The sequence below is a fragment of the Dermacentor variabilis genome, chromosome 5 (assembly GCF_050947875.1).
Source record: "Dermacentor variabilis isolate Ectoservices chromosome 5, ASM5094787v1, whole genome shotgun sequence".
NCBI lineage: Eukaryota > Metazoa > Arthropoda > Arachnida > Ixodida > Ixodidae > Dermacentor > Dermacentor variabilis.
Window position 1 is genome coordinate 204,855,742 of NC_134572.1, and position 23,869 is coordinate 204,879,610.

The 23,869-nt window shown below is 44.2% G+C and overlaps 1 protein-coding gene across 5 annotated transcripts in view; it reads left to right on the forward strand.

The window, feature by feature from the left end:
* Positions 1 to 740: 740 nt before the first annotated feature.
* Positions 741 to 23,869, forward strand: part of LOC142583458 (transmembrane protein 50A) — a 226,449-nt gene continuing 203,320 nt past the window's right edge. For 2 of the 5 annotated variants that reach the window (XM_075693939.1, XM_075693938.1), the window contains exon 1: positions 748 to 956. In XM_075693939.1, coding sequence (XP_075550054.1) covers positions 858 to 956 — 99 coding nt within the window. In that variant the 5' untranslated portion in view covers positions 748 to 857. Of the gene's footprint in view, positions 957 to 23,869 lie in introns of all 5 variants that reach the window. The other 3 variants (XM_075693936.1, XM_075693937.1, XM_075693940.1) reach the window with 3 other exon arrangements.

Consider the following 23,869-nt stretch of genomic DNA (forward strand, 5'->3'; position numbering starts at 1 on the left):
ATATACCAAGGTATTTATATTCTGTTACCCGAGGTATTTCTTGGCCCTGTATCTCCACTGTCTGTTCACTGTTATCATTGAATACAATAACACCTGATTTTCTAACACTAAATTTCAAACCTAAATTGTTGGCTTCCTGTCCACAGATATTAGCCAGACGTTGCAAATCACTTTGCTTGTTTGCGAATATGAAAGAGAGCGGCAGCGCCTCTAGCGGCTTTCCGGAGCGTAACGGGCCGCCGGAAAAGCAGGCGCGCCATTCCGGTCGTGTCACTATAATGTAATCTAGTTCACTGTAGACAATTAGACGCACGCCTGGGTAAGCACGTACAGGCTGTCATTAAAGCGCCTACCACTTCTGAACCCGTACTGAAGTTATCCGAGTATTCTGTTACTTTCTACCCATGACTGCATTTTTAATTTCACTGCCAGCATCGCCAGCCTATATATAACTGATGTTATCGTAATTGGTCGGAAGGATTGTATGTCCTTCCACAGAGCAGCATACCACGCATACCACAGCGCAGCAGCGCCAGATTTCTCTCTAGGTAATATGTGAGGAACTCTATGTATGTAACCAACGGATTGTGGAAGAATGGATTGCCGTAGTCGAATGGGAAAACGTATAAAATAACACTGAAAATAAAAAGGGCTACATTTGGCTATAAATTTTTTATTTTGCTTATTTTTCTGTTTGGCTAAATTTGAGCTACGATGACACTAGCTTTGGGGTACGCTGACTTGTCCGACCTGGCAACACTACATAGTATAGAGATTCTTAGCGGCTGAGGTAGGGTAGCTAGACCCTAGCTGAGGCGTCCAAGCACCCATACGGTGTAGCACGGCCAAAAATAAGTATGGCTGGGTGCTTTGACAACATTCAGTTCAATCGCCCTGAATGGATGGAGCTCGGCGAAAAGAGGAATGCTATAGCATCGATTGTGGCGGGATCTTTGGTAAGTTTCCTTGATCTCTCGCAGGACATTTTTGTAGCTGTCGCAAGACTGGTGCACTTTTTCTGCTGAGCTTCCTTTCCGGAAGCGTGGACGGGCGGAAGAAGCTTTCCAGAGTCTTTGATTTTTAGGAAACTGTGCCTCAACACAAACGAAAGAGAAGGGTCCATTGTGGCCTATGCACCTTCGCTTGCGGACAGCTCTCCTTGCACTACTCAGTTTGCGCGAAGGCTGTGATGGGATGGGGGCGCTGGTGACGGGTTTTTCCGCAGCGCCGCCTGGGCAGAGTCTGCGCGCGCTTTAGCGTAGGTACCTTCCACAGCTGGTACGACATCAGTTGAGCTCACTAAAGAGCGAATTCATTACCCTTGTCGCATTGCCAATTGTTTGTCTATTTGCATGCTGCTCTTATTTCCTCGCACGTATACAAATATGCCGTATATTTATGCAAAATGATAAGTATTTGAACTCGTGACACGCATTTACGTGACACCATATACAGTTCATACGTAATTTTACTATTGCTAAGTATGTTTCAGCTACTTGATTTATTTATTTCACAATACTACAGGTCGTGACAGGCCCAAGCAGGAGTGGGAATGTAAAACAATTAGTATAAATCGAGATTACAAATGAATAACGTCATTAACAATAAAAAAGGTTACATCACTACGCATATAATACGTACTTGGTAACAAGCAAAGTAGAAAACTAGAGCAATTTTTCCAGTGTTGTTTGAAAATCAGCCTCCTCAAAAATGGATTTAGGAAGAGCATCCCAGTCAGAAATTGTCTGTGGAAAGAAACTGTTTAAATGCATTAGTTTTAGCAAATACCGGTTTCAGTGCATGGTCATGATTGTGTTGAGTCATTCTGGTGTCTAAGGGTTTTACAGATGAAGGTATGGAGACATCAAATTTACCTTTCAACATGTTATGCATGAACACTATCCGAGCATATTTTTGACGCACCTACAATGCTGTAATCCCGCAACCTTGCATGAGTTTAGTAGGGGAGTCGCACCTTTTATATTTACCAAAAATGAATCTGATAGCCTTTCTTTGCAACATCTCAAGTTTATATATATCCTGCTTAGTTTCGGTATCCCAAATTTCAGAAGCATATTTTTTTTGGACCTTATGTAAGTATTGCACATGAGTAACTTTAGCTTTGCTGGAGCTGTGTTTAGTTTCTTTCTTAGGAAACACAACTTCTTAAATGCTGATGCACATATATCCGAAACATGACCTGACCAGGATAATTCAGAAGTAAGTGTAACACCTAAATACTTATAGCCAGTAACCTGTGCTATTTCTTGGTAACAAAGAGTATAGGAATAAGAACTAGGCTGTAATTTATGCATAAGTGTTAATAAGACTGTTTTTTGCATGTTAATTTCCATATCCCAAGTTCGACACCACTGCTCAACTTTCAACAATTGGTCCTGTAAAACAACATGATCACTCTCACACAATATCTCCTTTTATATAGTACAGTCATCAGCAAAATGTTTTATGCACTCTGTATCAGACAAAAATTCAATGAGATCATTCACATAAACTATAAAAAAGCAAGGGCCCAAGACACTGCCCTGAGGCACACCAGAAGAAACAGGAAGCATATCAGACCACAGTCATCCACTACAACAAATTGTTTTCTCCTATGCAAGTAGGCTTCAACCCATTTCACTAAGTAGCAGGGAAGGCCGGTTAATTTCAGCTTATGTATCAGTTTCGCATGTGGCACCTTGTGAAATGCCTTGCTAAAGTCTATAAAGAATTAATCTGTTTGCCCTAAGTGGTCGAATGTCATTAAAGTAAATGTAGTGGTGAGCAGCTGAGTTGTAGTACATCTTCCCTTGGTAAATCCATGCTGATAAGGAGGCAAACTTTTATTGTTATTTTATTGTTAGACAAGAAAGACCTTATATAGCCAGCTGTGACGTGTTCCATAAGTTTAGAACAAGTAGATATAATCGACATGGGCCTATAATGTGTTATCTTAAGCTTGTCGCCTTTCTTCAATATCGGCACAATGTGCGCTATCTTCCAGTCATCAGGAAGCTCACTTGTTGTTAAAGAAAGCTAAAAAAGATTTGTCAAGTACTGTGTAATCTGCACTGCAAAGTGTTTCAAGACCGCAGTAGCGATGCCATCTTTTCCCGTGCTTTTTTTCTCGTTCAATTTATGCAGCATAAATAGAACCCCCTTGCTAGTTATCACTGGTACATCTTTCATGAAAAGTTCATTGTGTATGCTGTGGTTGCATTAAGGGAAAAAACTGTGAAAATACATGTGAAATACATGAAACTGCATGAGCTATATCAACCGCGTTTTCGATAAGCTGATCATTTACTGAAATTTTTTGGATAGACTCATTTGTCTTTCTGAGGTAACGCCAAAATTTTGATGGATCAGTTCTAAGAAATTCTGGAAGAGAACATGTCAAGTAATTATGCTTTGCTTGTTGCACCTTAGTTAATTCATTCCTCAGTTCCATGAGAGTATTCTTACACATATTTTGTCTTTCTCATTTGTTTTAGTTTAAGTTTAATGTGGATTTCACGACTTAGCCATTGATTTTTGTGACTTTTAGTAACCACTCTCATAAATACAAAGTTTTCAATACAGAATAACACTACTTGTTTTAAAATGACTCCATAGGTCATGAACATTCTTAGAATGAGCATCAATAGCTAGTGGTTTCTCTAAATAATCAGTAATTTAGATAACGCTAGAATGTTATCTAGTGAGGCGAGTCTAGCAGCATGATCTTGGATTGTAGCGCTCGTCCTGTCTGCTCCTTTCTGTGTCCGTGTTCACTTCGCGCTACAATCCAAGATCATGCTACCGTACCAACTCGCCCAGCTTTCTATCCTTTTGCACGAGTCTAGCAGTGTTGTTGGAGGAATTAGAGGGCATTAAATGGGATATAATAGGGCTCAGCGAAGTTAGGAGGACAAAAGAAGCATATACAGTGCTGAAAAGCGGGCACGTCCTGTGCTACCGGGGCTTAGCTGAGGGACGAGAACTAGGAGTCGGATTCCTGATAAATAAGGATATAGCTGGTAAAATACAGGTATTCTATAGCATTAATGAGAGGGTTGCAGGTCTAGTTGTGAAACTTAATAAGAGGTACAAATTGAAGGTCGTACAGGTGTACGCCCCTACATCGACTCATGATGACCAGGAAGTCGAAAGCGTCTATAATAATAATAATATTTGGGGTTTTACGTGCCAAAACCACTTTCTGATTATGAGGCACGCCGTAGTGGAGGACTCCGGAAATTTTGACCACCTGGGGTTCTTTAACGTGCACCTAAATCTAAGCACACGGGTGTTTTCGCATTTCGCCCCCATCGAAATGCGGCCGCTGTGGCCGGGATTCGATCCCGCGAGCTCGTGCTCAGCAGCCCAACACCATAGCCACTGAGCAACCACGGCGGGTGAAAGCGTCTATGAAGACGTGGAATCGGCGATGGGTAAAGTCAAAACAAAATACACTGTACTGATGGGTGACTTCAATGCCAAGGTAGGCAAGAAGCAGGATGGAGACAAGTCTGTGGGGGTATATGGCATAGGCACTAGGAATAGCAGGGGAGAGTTATTAGTAGACTTTGCAGAACAGAATAATGTGCGGGTAATGAGTACCTTCTTCCGCAAGCAGGAAGGCCGAAAGTGGATGTGGAGGAGCCCGAATGACGAGACTAGAAATGAAATAGACCTTATACTCTGCGCTAACCCTGGCATCATACAAGATGTGTACGTGCTCAGCAAGGTGCGCTGCAGTGACCATAGGATGGTAAGAACTCGAATTAGCCTACACTTGAAGAGGGAACGGAACGAAGAGGGAACGGTGCCAGTAAGCTATCGCAGGAGATGAAAGATCTGATCTTGGCGATCCACTGTCGCGATCATGGGTGCGAGCCTCTTGAGGATCAATGCACGATTGTTTCCCGTGGCAGAACGCAGCTCATCCGTGAGATATCTGAAGCGCAGATGATCGCGAAATTGGGTGATGCGTGTGTTAGCTTCCCGTCTCTGGCTCTCACAGAAAAAGAATTACGTTACTTGGACGCGGCGTCACATGACACGTAACCATGTTACATGACTTCGCACTTCATTTCTTTGTAAGCGCATGCGCGATCTACATTGCCTGCCATGTATAAAATGACGCAGTGGCACAATAAACTTAGTTGAAAGTTTGCGCTTGGTGTGTCGTCTTCTTTCACGTCCGTGTCGTTTTTATGTCGCGCAATATCATTTAAGCAATGGATTACCAACTTGCCCGGAATGCTGCTCTCAACGGAAGAAACTCGTACATAAGAAGCTGATCAATGAGTAAGAGGATCAACCGGTAAGAGGGAAAATAGAGGAATTCCGGATCAAGCGACAGAACAGGTATTCGGTCTGAACTCAGGAAGAATACCTTAGTGCTGAAGATATGAACGGCAATCCTATGGGCATCATTAAGGAATGTGCAATAGAAGTCGGTGGTAACTCCGTTAGACAGGGTGCCAGTAAGCTATCGCAGGAGATGAAAGATCTGATCAAGAAATGCCAATGTATGAAAGCCTCTAACCCTACAGCTAGAATAGAACTGGCAGAACTTTCCAAGTTAATCAACAAGCATAAGACAGCTGACGTAAGGAAGTAAAATATGGATAGAATTGAACATGCTCTCAGGAACGGCGGAAGCCTAAAAACAGTGAAGAAGAAATTGGGGATAGGCAAGAATCAGATGTATGCGTTAAGAGACAAAGCCGGCAATATCATTACTAATATGGATGAGATAGTTCAAGTGGCTGAGGAGTTATATATATATTTATACAGTACCAGCGGCACCCACGACGATAATGGAAGAGAGAATAATCTAGAGGAATTTGAAATCCCACAAGTAACGCCGGAAGAAGTAAAGAAAGCCTTGGCAGCTGTGCAAAGGGGGAAGGCAGCTGGGGAGGATCAGGTAACAGCGGATTTGCTGAAGGATGGTGGTCAGATTGTTCTAGAGAAACTGGCCACCCTGTATACGCAATGCCTCATAACCTCGAGCGTACCGGAATCTTGGAAGAACGCTAACATAATCCTAATCCATAAGAAAGGGGACGCCAAAGACTTGAAAAATTATAGACCGATCAGCTTACTGTCCGTTGCCTACAAAGTATTTACTAAGGTAATCGCAAATAGAATCAGGAACACCTTAGACTTCTGTCAACCAAAGGACCAGGCAGGATTCCGTAAAGGCTACTCAACAATAGACCATATTCACACTATCAATCAAGTGATAGAGAAATGTGCAGAATGTAACGAACCCTTATATATAGCTTTCATTTATTACGAGAAAGCGTTTGATTCAGTCGAAACCTCAGCAATCATGGAGGCATTACAGAATCAGGGTGTCGCCGACCTGTATGTAAATATACTGAAAGCTATCTATAGCGGCTCCACAGCCACCGTAGTCCTCCATAAAGAAAGCAACAAAATCCCAATAAAGAAAGGCGTCAGGCAGGGAGATACGATCTCTCCAATGCTGTTCACAGCATGTTTACAGGAGGTATTCAGAGACCTGGATTGGGAAGAATTGGGGATAAGAGTTAATGGAGAATACCTCAGTAATTTGCGATTCGCTGATGATATTGCCTTCCTTAGTAACTCAGGGGACCAATTGCAATGCATGCTCACTGACCTGGAGAAGCAAAGCAGAAGGGTTGGTCTAAAAATTAATCTGCAGAAAACTAAAGTAACGTTTAATAGTCTCGGGCAGAGAACAGCAGTTTACGATAGGTAGCGAGGCACTGGAAGTCGTAAGGGAATACATCTACTTGGGACAGGTAGTGACCGCAGATCCGGATCATGAGACTGAAATAATCAGAAGAATAAGAATGTGCTGGGGGGGCGTTTGGCAGGCATTCTCAGATCATGAACAGCAGATTGCCACTATCCCTCAAGAGAAAGGTTTATAACAGCTGTGTCTTACCAGTACTCACGTACGGGGCAGAAACCTGGAGGCTTACGAAAAGGGTTCTACTTAAATTGAGGACGACGCAACGAGCTATGGAAAGAAGAATGATAGGTGTAACGTTAAGGGATAAGAAAAGGGCAGATTGGGTTAGGGAACAAACGCGAGTTAATGATATCTTAGTTGAAATCAAGAAAAAGAAATGGGGGCGTGGGCAGGACACGTAATGAGGAGGGAAGATAACCGATGGTCATTAAGGGTTACTGACTGGATTCCAAGGGAAGGGAAGCTGAGCAGGAGGCGGCAGAAAGTTAGGTGAGCTGATGAGATTAAGAAGTTTGTAGGGACAACATGGCCACAATTAGTACATGACCGGGGTAGCTGGAGAAATATGGGAGAGGCCTTTGCCCTGAAGTGGGCGTAACCAGGATGATGATGATGATGATGATGATGATGATGATGATGATGATGTGAGAAAACACGGGGAACGCGGGAGATGGAAATTCAAGACGATGAGCAAAACGAGAACAAGGTGAAAGCTGGAGCCAATGTTTCGACAAGTGGACTTGAAGACAAGTCCACTTGTCGAGACATTGGCTCCAGCTTTCACCTTGTTCTCGTTTTGCTCATCATCTTGATGATATGGTGAAACATAGCAGTTGATGGTCAGAAATACCCAGTTCAACAGTAATAGTACATTTAGAAAAAGATTCACTTACAAAAAGAAGTTCCAGAAGTGCTTGCTCTCTAGTAAAATCACCTAAAATTTTTTCAACATACAAAGCAAGCTTTATATCAAGCATAGCATCCATATTAGTGCATTTACCATTGGCCAAATATTTCCAGTTAATGGACGGCAAGTTGAAGTCTCCTATTATGATGATATTACGTGTGCAAAACTTGACCAAATATTTCCAGTTAATGGACGGCAAGTTGAAGTCTCCTATTATGATGATATTACGTGTGCAAAACTTGACCAAATGATCACACAATCTAGGAAGAAAAGACATCAGCATCAGGTGCCCTCTAAACTGGAGAGTACAAACACCAACTCATTTGTTGTGATGTTTAGAAAGAAGCACTCATGATCTTCGATCTGTTGCATAACATGAGCATTTATACCAGACCTAGCAATTACTGCAATTCCCCCACCACATGAACCACAATCACATGGATAAACGCAAGAACCAGGCGGAATAATTTCACTATCACAAACGTTTCCATTTAACCAGGTCTCGGACAAAACCACTAAGTGAGGGCCATAAGTAAGTAATGAAATTTCAAGTTTATCTGTTTTGTTGACAATGCTCCTGGCATTCAAAGAAAAGATACACAAAAATTTGTCTATCTGTGATCACTATGATTCAGATGCCTTGCTGTCAGCAGCTACAACTGGGACATGTGTGGAACATGCGTCATCCCATATGTAAAGCATTTTTCCAATGCAAAGTTTATCATTTACGAGTGATACTTTCTTTCCCATTTTATCATGTTTCGTAGTTTGCCATAGCAGTTTTCTTTTTCTTAAGGTTTCCAAAGAGTAATCACTTTGGATAAAAATGTTCGCCCCTTTTAACTTTCCAGGTCTACTGAGTACCTTCTGTTTCTCAAGATAGTCCTGAAAATAAAGAATAATTGGGTGGTTTGATGAGGATTTTTCAAGCCGGTGTACTCTAGCTACCTATTCGTAATTTATTCCAAGTTCATCACAAAAAACCTTGTAACTGTGTGTTTATAACTGTACCTCTTCAGATTCATTAGGCCCCTCCATAATTCCAATGACAACCAAGTTATTTCGACGATTTCGGTCCTCCAGTAGAGTAAGCTTACTTAAAAAATTAAATTGTGGGGTTTTACATGCCAAAACCACTTTCTGATTATGAGGCACGCCGTAGTGGAGGACTCTGGAAATTTCGACCACCTGGGGTTCTTTAACGTGCACCTAAATCGGGTGTTTAGTACACGGGTGTTTTCGCATTTTGCCCCCATCGAAATGCGGCGCCGTGGCCGGGATTCGATCCCGCTACCTCGTGCTCAGCAGCCTAACACCATAGCATACGCTTACTTTGTTGCTGCATGACAGTGTTCTGAAGTTTCATAACATGATCATTTAGACTATCAGTGGTACCAGATTTCTCGCTTACTTCCTTCAATTTATTCTCGACTTTGTCTAAGTGTGCACTGAATTTGTTGAGAATCTTTTCAGTTTCAGTAAGCTTCATTTTCACTTCCTTCAAGTCGCTACAGATAGCCTCTTGATCTGCTAACAGCTTTTCGAACATCTTAGCGTTGCGAGGACCAGGATTTTCTTCCACATCCCCACACAGTAGTAATGCGCAGACACGAATACAATCACATACGATGGAGAGCAGTGTGTGGGGCCTTGGCAGAAGAAATAGACACTTCTCATCGTCTCTGCAGGTGCAAGAATAACTAACCTGAAATGTGTAAGCAGAGCGCATTGTGAATGTCCTGCAGTTGTTGGTTCCACCAAGCGCACTGAAAATTCGGTCGCAGGGCGTCCTTATAGCTGTACGCTCTGATGACATGACGCCGCTTATGGGAATTGCATGCGCGGTGAAGTTCATGTTGACAGGGACGGTAGAACAACGGTCAACCATGCTTGTCCATGCTGTGTTGATTAGCCCTCTTGCTGCATTTACACATGTGTGCGTGCTCATGCTGATGACCGAGAGCAGCAAGGCCTGAAATATGTAAGCACTGTTAACATCCCACTGTCTATAATCAGGAATATATATATGCCAGCCCCCCCCCCCCCCCCCCGTAGGAGGATTCCGACATACCCCCCAAAATTATTCCAGACCCCCTCCCCTCTTACATGCAGGCAGTTATCCTGGAAAAAATTACGCTAATAATTAATAATACTATAGTCCTGAAGAACATGCATTCCAAGGTTTTGCGACCGGTTTCAAGAACTGGCAGCCACAGCATTTTTCATTTAAAGCAGGAGAAACCTGATTTTAAAGGTATCTCTCATCTGTGCAGAACATCAGAGGACAACATGGTGACCCAAGTATTTAATTTACAGACGGTATCCTGGAGGGCTGACTGCAAGCATCAGCAGCAAGTGCTGCTAATGTGTGCGTGCAAGGTCGAGAGAACAACAATGTTCTCTGCTTTATCATCAGCTGCAATGAAGCTACTGTAGCAACTGCTGCCATTGAAAGAAGCTTTTCCACCATGATCTTGACATCAGATAGGTGTTGCTTGATGCCAGCCCATGCCGTTGCGCTGATGAAAATTTCTATCAAAGCTCCAAGTATCTCAAGTATTAAGAATGCGACAGACGAAGAAAAGGAGGAACATTTGCAGTTTGTGGACTGAGCCTGCATGATGCGGGCCAGGAAACCACATCAGGTTCTGTAGATATGTGCGAGGTGACCCGGTGCAACTGTATAGTCTGTGCAGTCCCAGTTTTTTTTTTAAATTATTACTTCGTGACTGTGGCAGCCATGCTTGGCGTAGTAGTTTCTTTGGATATTGTATGTACCAGATTGTAGCGGACATGATGCACATATATGCTTTTTATTCTTGGTTGTTATATATTTTTTTCTTGTGCAAAATGATATTGTACTTAGTTCTGAAAATGTCTAGTTTGCTCTGTCAAGTCTTTAAGAATTTGTTTCGACTTTGTGCAATCAAATGAAAACTCTAAATGCTGCCCCTTATGTTCTTGCAATTTTCAAATGTGGTGACAGAATGCCATGGTTGTTTAATGAATTTATAATCCCACAAAACAAAGCAAACATTTTGACCTTCTATATGGCGTTCGTTTGTGCCCGCCTGTGTCCACCTTCGTTGTAATATTTTTTGTACCACAGTATCAGCTCGACATGCACCAATAAAGACAAACTCCCTTTTAACATGTCGTTTACTATGGTTGCTGAAAAGGTTAGTTAGTGTACTGCTAACTAGCAGCTTTCCTGTCACCGTTTGTTGAAAAGCGTACAGCCTTATATATAAAACAGCATGGTGAAAAAGAGTGCTAGCCCCTTGTACCTCTTCCCCTTCCTTCTCTCTTGCTCAGAAAAAGGTAAAACCAATAACTTTGTATCCACATCCCCCTGCGTTCTGATAACACTTTCCTAAAATAGACATTCTGGATGAACCAGACTAACTAGTTCCATGATTACATCATTCTGAGCCTGTAAACCAATTTTTCAGGATCCTGCTTACATGCAGAAATCTTTATGTACACCCGGCCACAAAAGTTTACGGACCAGGGAATTGTAGAAAATGTTGAATTTCCAAGCAGTCTGTAGCAGTAGCCAGTAGAACTGTATACGACTGTGTTGTTAACATATTCTAGTCGGTGCACGAAATGCATATAATTGCTAACTCAATAAAACAGATTACAGTAGTTTTATAGCAGCCCAGGGTTGATTGTGGCTCTCTAGGTCTGCAGTGACACATATAGGGCCAAAAATTATTTTAGCCCATGTATTAGACCGCGTAATTTGAGAGCATTTTCTGCTGTCATCATGAGCATCGGTGCAGGAATATATAGGTCGATTGTAGTGCCACCAATATTTTCAGTTTTACAGGAAAGCATGCGCCATGCCGCCACTCAACCCACTTTTCCATATTCTAGTACACATAGCTACAAAGCAGGCTTCTACTGTGGGCTTTGTGTTGACTTATTCTGTGTTTAGTCATGGTTTTGAAGTGCACTGCCATATTCCATTATTCCGCCAAAGTTAAGATTCATCATCATCATCATCAGCCTAGTTACGCCCAGTGCAGGGCAAAGGCCTCTCCCATACTTCTCCAACTACCCCGGTCATGTACTAATTGTGGCCATGTTGTCCCTGCAAACGTCTTAATGTCATCCGCCCACCTAACTTTCTGCCGCCCCCTGCTACGCATCCCTTCCCTTGGAATCCAGTCCGTAACCCTTAGTGACCATCGGTTATCTTCCCTCCTCATTACATGTCCGGCCCATGCCCATTTCTTTTTCTTGATTTCAACTAAGATGTCGTTTACCCGCGTTTGTTGCCTCACCCAATCTGCTCTTTTCTTATCCCTTAATGTCACACCCATCATTCTTCTTTCCATAGCTCGTTGCGTCGTCCTCAATTTCAGCAGAACCCTTTTCGTAAGTCTCCAGGTTTCTGCCCCATATGTGAGTACTGGTAACACACAGCTGTTATACACTTTCCTTTTGAGGGATAGTGGCATCCTGCTGTTCATGATTTGAGAGTGCCTGCCAAACGCACCCCAGCCCATTCTTATTCTTCTGGTTATTTCAGTCTCATGATCCGGATCCGTGGTCACTACCTGCCCTAAGTAGATGTAGTCCCTTACCCCTTCCAGTGCTTCGCTACCTATCGTAAACTGCTGTTCTCTTCCGAGCCTGTTAAACATTACTTTAGTTTTCTGCAGATTAATTTTCAGACCCACCCTTCTGCTTTGCCTCTCCAGGTCAGTGAGCATGCATTGCAATTGGTCTCCTGAGTTACTAAGCAAGGCAATATCATCAGCGAATCGCAAGTTGCTAAGGTATTCTCCATCAACTTTTATCCCCAATTCTTCCCACTCCAGGCCTCTGAATACCTCCTGTAAACATGCTGTGAATAGCATTGGAGATATCGTATCTCCCTGTCTGACGCCTTTCTTTATAGGGATTTTGTTGCTTTCTTTGTGGAGGACTACGGTGGCTGTGGAGCCGCTATAGATATCTTCCAGTATCTTTACATATGGCTCATCTACACCCTGATTCCGTAATGCCTCCATGACTGCTGAGGTTTCGACTGAATCAAACGCTTTCTCGTAATCAATGAAAGCTATATATAACGGTTGGTTATATTCTGCACATTTCTCTATCACTTGATTGATAGTGTGAATATGGTCTATTGTTGAGTAGCCTTTACGGAATCCTGCCTGGTCCTTTGGTTGACAGAAGTCTAAGGTGTTCCTGATTCTATTTGCGATTACCTTAGTAAATACTTTGTAGGCAACGGACAGTAAGCTGATCGGTCTATAATTTTTCAAGTCTTTGGCGTCCCCTTTCTTATGGATTAGGATTATGTTAGCGTTCTTCCAAGATTCCGGTACGCTCGAGGTTATGAGGCATTGCGTATACAGGGTGGCCAGTTTCTCTAGAACAATCTGACCACCATCCTTCAACAAATCTGCTGTTACCTGATCCTCCCCAGCTGCCTTCCCCCTTTGCATAGCTCCTAAGGCTTTCTTTACTTCTTCTGGCGTTACCTGTGGGATTTCGAATTCCTCTAGGCTATTCTCTCTTCCACTATCGTCGTGGGTGCCACTGGTACTGTATAAATCTCTATAGAACTCCTCAGCCACTTGAACTATCTCATCCATATTAGTAACGATATTGCCGGCTTTGTCTCTTAACGCACACGTCTGATTCTTGCCTATTCCTAGTTTCTTCTTCACTGTTTTTAGGCTTCCTCCGTTCCTGAGAGCCTGTTCAATTCTATCCATATTATAGTTTCTGATGTCCGCTGTCTTACGCTTGTTGATTAACTTAGAAAGTTCTGCTAGTTCTATTCTAGCTGTAGGGTTAGAGGCTTTCATACATTGGCGTTTCTTGATCAGATCTTTCGTCTCCTGCGATAGCTTACTGGTTTCCTGTCTAACGGAGTTACCACCGACTTCTATTGCGCAGTCCTTAATGGTTCCCATGAGATAGTCGTTCATTGCTTCAACACTAAGGTCCTCTTCCTGAGTTAAAGCCGAATACCTGTTCTGTAGCTTGATCCGGAATTCCTCTAGTTTCCCTCTTACCGCTAACTCATTGATTGGCTTCTTGTGTACCAGTTTCTTCCGTTCCCTCCTCAAGTCTAGGCTAATTCGAGTTCTTACCATCCTATGGTCACTGCAGCGTACCTTGCCGAGTACGTCTACATCTTGTATGATGCCAGGGTTTGCGCAGAGTATGAAGTCGATTTCATTTCTAGTCTCACCATTCGGGCTCCTCCACGTCCACTTTCGGCTAACCCGCTTGCGGAAAAAGGTGTTCATTATCCGCATATTATTCTGTTCTGCAAACTCTACTAATAACTCTCCTCTGCTGTTCCTAGAGCCTATGCCATATTCCCCCACTGACTTGTCTCCAGCCTGCTTCTTGCCTACCCTGGCATTGAAGTCGCCCATCAGTATAGTGTATTTTGTTTTGACTTTACCCATCGCCGATTCCACGTCTTCATAAAAGCTTTCGACTTCCTGGTCATCATGACTGCATGTAGGGGCATAGACTTGTACCACCTTCAATTTGTACCTCTTATTAAGTTTCACAACAAGACCTGCCACCCTCTCGTTAATGCTATAGAATTCCTGTATGTTACCAGCTATTTCCTTATTAATCAGGAATCCGACTCCTAGTTCTCGTCTTTCCGCTAAGCCCCGGTAACACAGTACATGCCCGCTTTTTAGCACTGTATATGCTTCTTTTGTCCTCCTAACCTCACTGAGCCCTATTATATCCCATTTACTACCCTCTAATTCCTCCAATAACACTGCTAGACTCGCCTCACTAGATAGCGTTCTAACGTTAAACGTTGCCAGGTTCAGATTCCAATGGCGGCCTGTCCGGAGCCAGGTATTCTTAGCACCCTCTGCAGCGTTACAGATCTGACCGCCGCCGTGGTCAGTTGCTTCGCGGCTGCTGGGGACTGAGGGCCGGGGTTTGATTGTTGTATTCATATAGGAGGTTGTGGCCAAGTACTGCACCAGGGTGGCCAATCCTGCTCTGGTGAGAGAGTGCGTTACCGGTTCTGGTCACCGGGATCAGGCCGCACTCCAGGCCTGTTTGTGCAATTTTCTCAACACACGTTTTTTTTTTTTGTATTTCCCGGTGGAGAATTGCCCGGCACCGGGATTTGAATCACGGTCCTCTTGCACTGGAGACGGATACTCTACCGTCTCCGCAGGAGTTAAATTAGAAATTGAATTATGGTGTTTTGCGTGACAAAACCAATTTCTGATTATGCACGCCGTAGTGGAGGACTCCGAAAATTTCGACCACCTGGGGTTCTTTAACGTGCACCTAATTCTAAGTACACGGGTGTTTTCGCATTTCGCCCCCATCGAAATGCGGCCGCCGCGGCCGGGGTCCGATCCCGCGACCTCGTGCTCAGCAGTCTAACACCATGACCACTGAGCAACTACGGCGGGTCCCGCAGGAGTTGTACGCCTCATTTAACCTACAGTGGTGCCCTATTTGATCAGTCAAGGTGGACCAATCTGAGCTCGGTTATACCGCATGGATGGCACTCGGCTAGAGAACCTGGTATTTATGACCTGCACATGTGTGGCCACACATAATTGAGGATATAGAATTTTTTTTTTTTTAGGAGGGTTTCCGTGCAGTGATAAAAGGAAGGAAAATACATTAAAAGAAAAAAAAAGGAAAAAAAAGGAACATAACATGTGATTTGAACTCGTGATCCTTCAATGTTGCCCGGAAAGGTAGCTCAGTCGGTTGGTTCGTCAAACCAACGGTTACTTTCAAGCGCCAAAGCTCCTGCTCCGAGCTTCATACTTATGTGGAAAGGGACTGATGTTGTCCGCGGCAGTCGATTTCAATGTCATGGCCGATCATGTAAGCAAAAGTAGCTGTTTACTATTTACAATATCCAGAATTGATCAAACGTGAAGTTGTCACCGGCATTCTGAGTGGTTGGAAGGCATAATTTCTTGGAAAAATGGCCGCCAGAGGAGCAGCGTGAACTCGAGCGGCTTTAGAGACTAGGAAAACTGCCTTAAAATATTTAGACTTGAGGGGAAGCTTCGTTAACAAACTATAACACGGCAATCAGCACTCGTATACGACGAGAGAAATTATTGAGACGTGGGAAATTCCCTTGAAATAAATCTGGTTTGCGAGACAAATGCTTGTATGTATTGAATCTCTTAAAAGATGAGGGGGGAAATATGCGCTCACCGAGAGGGCGTCTTCAGCACGAGACCACCGCGAGGCACCTTACTGAGATGTAGAGAGCTTCGCGGCCGGAACGAAATCTCCCCTCTCCGCCAGCCCAGGGTGGAAAACGTGCTTTCTGATTGCTCAAGGTTGCGCGGATATTGTATAGCTCTAGCGTCTAGGAAAAAGCTTAAACAGGTGCGGGGGCGGCACGCATAGCGTGGGAAGCTAGCCGCCGGAATAGCTATCTCAAGTACTGCTGCTGGCGAGGGCGAAATACCTTCGTGTAATTATAATAACCCTAATAGGACTTCTTTCAAAGAAAAAAAAAAGAGAAGAAAAGAAAAGGGAAACGGCTCAGAAGGCTATACTACGAGAGCTATGACTGATACTTTTCTATATATATGTATTCATCTCATCTATGGGATCGCATGCGCGCGCTGTTGGTTTTAAAGCGCAACCGTGGTAGGGAAACGGAAGGCGATATAAGCATGCGTGTCCATGATACGCACACGACAAACTGCCTTACAATATTTAGAATTGATATATATATACATACACAAAAGCCAATATAGGCTGCTCGACACTATCTCGCGCGTTTTTATAGCGAAGTACATCAGAACCGACTCGTCGTTCCACAACAACCATTTCCTGAGTGATCGCCAGATTTATGCCGAATAACTTCCTGTCATTCAATAAGAATGTCTCTCTTTCATGCAGCCTACCAATTCGCGCTGTTTCGGTTTAGACAAAACAATTTATCATTCGAGGCGCACTTGCCAAGTTTGCCTCCAATTAAAACTGCCTGCGATGCCTATAGTGCAGCTCTTATCTCACTCAACATACACAGTTCTATATACGTGCATCCGGTGCAATGCTTTCCGTTGTATCAGCAATTTCAATGTCATGGCCGATCATGTAAGCAAAAGTAGTTGTTTACTATTTACAATATCCAGAATTGATCAAACGTGAAGTTGTCACCGGCATTCTGAGTGGTTGGAAGGCATAATTTCTTTGAAGAATGGCCGCCAGAGGAGCAGCGTGAACTCGAGCGGCTTTAGAGACTAGGAAAACTGCCTTAAAATATTTAGACTTGAGGGGAAGCTTCGTTAACAAACTATAACACGGCAATCAGCACTCGTATACGACGAGAGAAATTATTGAGACGTGGGAAATTCCCTTGAAATAAATCTGGTTTGCGAGACAAATGCTTGTATGTATTGAATCTCTTAAAAGATGAGGGGGGAAATATGCGCTCACCGAGAGGGCGTCTTCAGCACGAGACCACCGCGAGGCACCTTACTGAGATGTAGAGAGCTTCGCGGCCGGAACGAAATCTCCCCTCTCCGCCAGCCCAGGGTGGAAAACGTGCTTTCCGATCGCTCAAGGTTGCGCGGATATTGTATAGCTCTAGCGTCTAGGAAAAAGCTTAAACAGGTGCGGGGGCGGCACGCATAGCGTGGGAAGCTAGCCGCCGGAATAGCTATCTCAAGTACTGCTGCTGGCGAGGGCGAAATACCTTCGTGTAATTATAATAACCCTAATAGGACTTCTTTCAAAGAAAGGTCAGTTAAAAGTTTGTCAGTTTGTCAGTTAAGTTTGTCAGTTAAGATTGGCTGGGTCCAAACTGCTTCGAAATGAAATTTGTAACTGCTCCAAATTGCTCCAAAATGAAATTTAGACTGTTTCAATCTGCTCCAAAAGGCAATTTTACTTGTTCTGAAAATTGCTCCAAAATGACTTTGGGCAGTCCCACCCCGGTATCTGGGCTGCTGCGTATCTGCTACCCAAATCAAAGGAGGCTTTCGTTATCCCTGTGTTAAAGAATGGTAAAGATTCATCGGTGACCAATTACCGGCCTGTAGTGATTATGAGCTTCCTTTATAAGCTTTGTGAAAAAAATTATCAATCGCTGTCTCGTCCGGTTCTTAGTGTGCTTACCCATTCTAGTGTGGCTTTAGAGAAGGCCGGTCTGCGACTGAAAGTCTCTTGCGTATCAAGGCAAGCAATGGGGATGCATTTGTACACAAGCTGTACTTGTCCATATTCCTCTATATGGAAAAAGCTCACAACATGACGTGGTGCTACAGTGTATTGCGTGACCTGGCTAAGATGGGAATTAGAGAAAATATGCTTAACAATATAGAAAGCTACCTAGAAGATGAACCCCCGAAAAGTTCCTGTGTTCTTTTCTCAAGAAAGAGAGGGCTAGTTCTGGATCCCAGTAGTACTGAACTGTACGGGCAACGAATATCCACGAACAAGGAGCACACGTCTTTAGGCATCGTGCTTGACACACAACTCGCCTTTATTCCACACACCAGATGCCTCAAGGCGAAATGCCTCCCCTCCTATAGGTTTCAAGCCTATCATGCACAGGAAATAATGTGGCAATTTGCAACCTATGCAGGACACTGAAACTCTAAATAAACTCCATGTTATCAAGCTGCAGTTGGAATCCTGGCCCTCTGTAACAAAAACAAGACGAACTGAAGTCCTGTTCTGTCGACTCAGGATTGGACATACATATAGCAAACAATTTTTTTTCTGACTGGTGGTTAAGCTCTTATGTATAACAATTGTTGTGAAAGGCTGACAGTCCTGAAAGTTTTTTATAAGGTCAGGAAGCAGAACCTCTATGTAGAAGTACTTTGCTTCTACCTACGGTCATAACATCCTTCATCCAGGAATGTTTTTTGGTAGAGAACCATTTTTTTACACGAAATCAGTATTGGGCTTTTTGCGTGATCTTAGTACACTGCAGGTCATAAGCCCTGGACATTGTCGCTCATTCTCTCACTAGAAGCTGCTATTGCAAGAGTATCACTTCTTATAGCATGTGCTGCCAGGCCCTTGCGCTTAAGGGTTGTTAGGCAGTGTTTATTTAATAATTTTTACATATTTGTTCAAAATACCTTACAAACCTGAAGAATGGGCACAGGGTAACGGGAGTTTCAAAATTTTACGTGGTTAAGGAGCATACAATCGTACAAATCATGTGAACACTTCGTTAATAATGACACATATAGAATGAAGTTTACACAAAGTCGAAAATTCTCAGAGCAAAAGAGGCAAAAAATGCAGACAGGAAGCAAAGCACACAAGAAGTTAAAGTAACAAATGCGTGTTTATCTCATCACAGAATTTTTCTGTGTTAGCTTCGGCTACCAGGATATTGGAAAGATCGTTCGACAAGTGGATGACACGTGGAAGGGCAGATTAATTAAAAGCATCTGTTTTACCATAGATGTGTGTGAAAGAAAGATGGTTGTGGAATCTTCATGATGTGAATGGAGAGGAGAGACTTGTAGAGTTATTGGTGATGGCCTATGTCCGTGAACGTACTTGTGAAACAAATTAAAAGTGCTACATCTACATCTACATCAGTAGTGCTAATATGGTTCTGATGTCTTTTAGTACCCGCCGTGGTTGCTCAGTGGCTATGGTGTTAGGCTGCTGAGTACGAGGTCGCGGGATTGAATCCCGCCCGTGGCGGCCGCATTTCGATGGGGGCGAAATGCGAAAACACCCGTGTACTTATTTAGGTGCACGTTAAAGAACCCCAGGTGGTCGAAATTTCCGGAGTCTTCCACTACGGCGTGCCTCATAATCAGAAAGTGGTTTTGGCACATAAAACCCCATACTTTTAATGTCTTTTAGTTTATCTCCCTTCATAGCTTACTTTTTACATTCATAGCACACCTCACTTATCATTTCCATAATTTTAACATATATATATATATATATATATATATATATATATATATATATATATATATATATATATATATATATATACAGTATATTTTAAGCAGTTTACAACCAGTAATTTTTGGCCACTATACAGCCATGTCAGAAGCATCTCTTGTCCTTGACCGCACCATCGATTACATCATACCATTTCTTGGCACTCTTTGACCATCATTGGCCCTTGTGCCACAAAACCACATGCAACATCATCATCAGCTTATGAATGTACAGAATGACAGCCACTTTTTTGGTGTCTGTCAGATGGTGTGAGCCCATGACTATCAGCCGGTGTGCATGATTTATGGAGCAGAAATTTGCAGTGGAACACTGCACATGTACCTTGCTTGTGACAATCGTGTAGATTGATTAATGAAAAATAGCATCCATTTGATGAGGGCTAGACTGCATTCAGAAAACATACATTCCCTCTATTTTACAAGTTTGAAATGTGCAATAACGTAGGTCAGGGTGGAGTTATTCACCCAGACCAACATGCATGGTCTGGGTGAATACTAGCTGAATATCAAGGAATTTGATGGTGCTGTTTGTAGGTTGCTCATATGTCAATTCAAGGGGCTTGAAGAACTCTTTAAATGATGCACAAACATTGAAAGCCTGCGTCTGCATCACACCTGAGCACTTGTCAAGAAAAATTACGTTGTCATCAACATACTGTCGCAGCACTGCGCGACTGAGGCAGAGAAAAAAGAAGTAGGTGGGCGCGTGTGATCTCGGGGTACTCTGCGCCGGCTGGGCCTGGCCTTGTGTAAAATTGTTTAAAAACAAAGTGTGCCTTTTAGTTGACAATGTGAGTGCTTTTGCTTTAGTTGACACTGGGGCGGCAGTTTCTGTTATGAGCCTGTCCTTCAAAAATCATCTTGGACAAAAAGTTATGTTTTCTTGGGATCGGAACGCTACCTTTCGTGGAGTTGGTGGGGAAATGTTACGCCCACTTGGGGTCTTTTCTGTTTCAGTTACGATAGGGGACCAGACATTTCGAAGTGAATTTCCTGTGCTTGAACGTACAATGCATGACATTATTTTAGGAATTGATTTCTTGCGTGAGTTGGGGGCAACTTTGGATTGTGGAAGTGACGCGATTTCTCTTCGCTGCGACGCACGAACTTCAATGACAGATAGCACCAATGATGCCGCGGACAATCTCTCCGTGTCACAAGATGTGACTTTGCCCCCTCAGACTGCAATGTTTGTACCTGTGAATACTTCTCGCCCTCGTACAGGTTCTTGTTGTGGTTTAGCCGAGCCCTACTATAACAATGCGCTCAAGAAAAATGCGATAGTCCCTCGCTCCCTCGTTGTCACCACTGATGGTTGTACTCGTTTGTGGACAGTGAACGTTTCAACCCAATCCATAACATTGCCGCTAGGACTTAAACTGGCAAGTTTTGATGAACAAGCCATTGTCAGCGTCGTAACGGTCGAAATGTCAACTGCCGAAAAGAAATTCAACCCCAATTCCAACCATGATAATTCTGCTGACTTTAAGCGCATGATTAACAAGTCGCTGTCTTCTAGTGAGCAGTGTCAGCTGGAAGCTGTGCTCGCTCGCTACGCCACAGTGTTTGATTTTGCTCAAGGCCAACGAGCGTCCCATACACCACCGGCGTCTTGTATGCAACACCGCATCCATACAGGGCAAGCAACGCCAATTCGTCAGAAGCCCTACCGCGTTTCACCTTCAGAGAGAAAAGTCATCGCCAAGCAGGTCGAAGAAATGTTACAGAAAGGAGTGATCCAGGAATCATGAAGCCCTTGGGCTGCTCCTGTGATCCTAGTGAAGAAAAAAGACAACTAATGGAGATTCTGTGTGGACTATTGCCGCCTAAACACCGTCGCAAAGAAAGACGTGTACCCCCTACCATGAATAGATGACGCCGTCGACTGCCTCCACTCCGCGTCGTATTTCTCTTCTGTTGATTTACGGTCAGGATATTGGCAAATCCCCATGCACCCCTCAGACAAGGCGAAGACAGCCTTCGTGACACCTGACGGTCTCTTGAGTTCAACGTTATGCCCTTTGGCTTATGCAACGCTCCAGCGACATTCGAGCGATTTATGAATACCGTGCTCTGCGGAATCAAATGGGAAATTTGCATGTGCTATTTAGACGACGTCATTATCTACGGCTGGACATTTCACGAGCACAATCAGCTCCTGTCGATCGTTCTTGACTGTATCCAGCAAGCTGGCCTTATTTTAATCTCAAAGAAATGTCATTTCAGTGAGCGTCAAGCCCTCGTACTAGGCTTTCTGGTCGACAAAGACGGCATACGACCAGACCCTGAAAAGATAGCAGCGGTTCGCGACTTCGAACAGCTACAAACGGTGAAAGATCTGCGAAGTTTTGTGGGCCTTTGCTCATATTTCCGGCGCTTTATCAAGAATTTCGCACAGCTTGCCTCTCCCCTCACGTCTCTCCTTCACAAAGACACCCCATACTTGTGGACTGCTGACTGCGAGTCGGCGTTTCAACAGCTGAAATTTTTGTTGACTTCTGGACTGGTACTGCGGCATTTTGATCCGGAGGCGTCAACTGAGCTACACACTGACGCCAGCGGTGCGGGTGTTGGCGCTGTGCTTGTTCAATGGCGATGGCCGTGAGCGTGTAATTGCCTACGCTAGTCGGACACTTACAAAAGTGGAGACAAACTACACCGTTACTGAACACGAGTGCCTAGCAGTCGTATTCGCCATTCAGAAGTTCCGTCCGTATCTACATGGCCGCGCATTCACGATAGTGACTGACCATCATTCACTCTGTTGGCTGGTTGGGCTGCGTGACCCGTCTGGTCGGCTGGCCCGCTGGGCTTTGCGCCTTCAAGAGTACAGCTTTTCCGTTAACTACAAGAGCGGGCGCTGTCACACGGATGCTGATTGCCTATCCCGTCTCCCTTCGCCTCACACTAAAGCTGAGGATGATGACTTCGATGACTACCTAGTTTCCATCTCTTCCGACTTTCCAGACCTGCGTACCTTCGAGAGCGAGCAACGTTGCGACCCTACCTTGAAATCTCTACGGGCAGCTGCACGTGAGCCAGCAGGAACAACACCGTTTACTTTTCGTAATGGTTTGCTGTACAAAAAAAATTACTCGGCGGATGGTCCCCCATTGCTTCTAGTTGTGCCCGAAAATCTGCGCCCTGCTGTCCTTCGTTCCATGCATGACAATATCACGTCCGGGCACCTTGGCTTTGCACGCACACTACACCGACTTAGACAGAGATTCTTCTGGCCCAAGCTCTGGAAAACAACGAAACAGTATGTCACCAGCTGTACTGTTTGCCAGCGCCACAAGCAAACGACGACGGCCCCATAAGGCTATTTACAACCAGTTAGGCCACCGACGCAACCCTTTGAAAAAGTCTGCATCGACTTGCTTGGCCTTCTCCCAAAGACGTCAGCTGGCTACCGCTGGATTATAGTATGCGTAGATTATCTTACTCGCTACACGGAAACGGCGGCACTTCCATCCGCCACTGCAGCCGATGTCTCTTCATTTTTGTTGCATCACGTCATACTTCGTCACGGCGCTCCCCGGGTTGTCATCAGTGACCGCGGACGGCAATTCACCGCCGACGTCATTGAAGAACTTTTACGGCTTTGTGGTTCTGCATATCGGCATTCCACTCCTTACCACCCGCAAACCAATGGCCTCACGGAGCGGACGAATCGAACCCTTACCAACATGTTATCAATGTATGTCGCTGCTGACCACGAGAATTGCGACGCCATCTTACCTTTTGTAACATACGCGTACAATAGTGCCAAGCACGAAGTTACTGGATATGCGCCGTTCTGCTGTAAGCACGCGCTCCCCAGAGTTTTCTGGACACTATTCTACCTTTATCGTGCCAAGAAGATCCTTCCATCGCCCAAACTCTGTGTCCTGCTGAGGAAGCACGTCGACTGGTGCATCTTAGGACGTTGTCCTCACAAGGCAACAGCAAGATTTGCTATGATGCGCGGCATATCCCCGTCAGCTTTACTCCCGGTGATTATATTTGGTTGTGGACACCTGTTTGCAAAAAGGGATTGTACCGCAAGTTTCTCGCCATTTACACCGCACCATTCGTTATACTCAGCCGCTTGAGTGATGTGAACTATGTCGTCGCCAAAGTGACGGCAAGTAATCGGCGTTCACGTGCGATGCAAGTTGTTCACGTGGCCAGACTAAAGCAGTACAATCACAAGTCCCTTTAACTCGCTCAGCGAGCTTCGTCTGCCCCCGGGGAAAATGTCGCAGCACTGCGCGACTGAGGCAGAGAAAGAAGTAGGTGGGC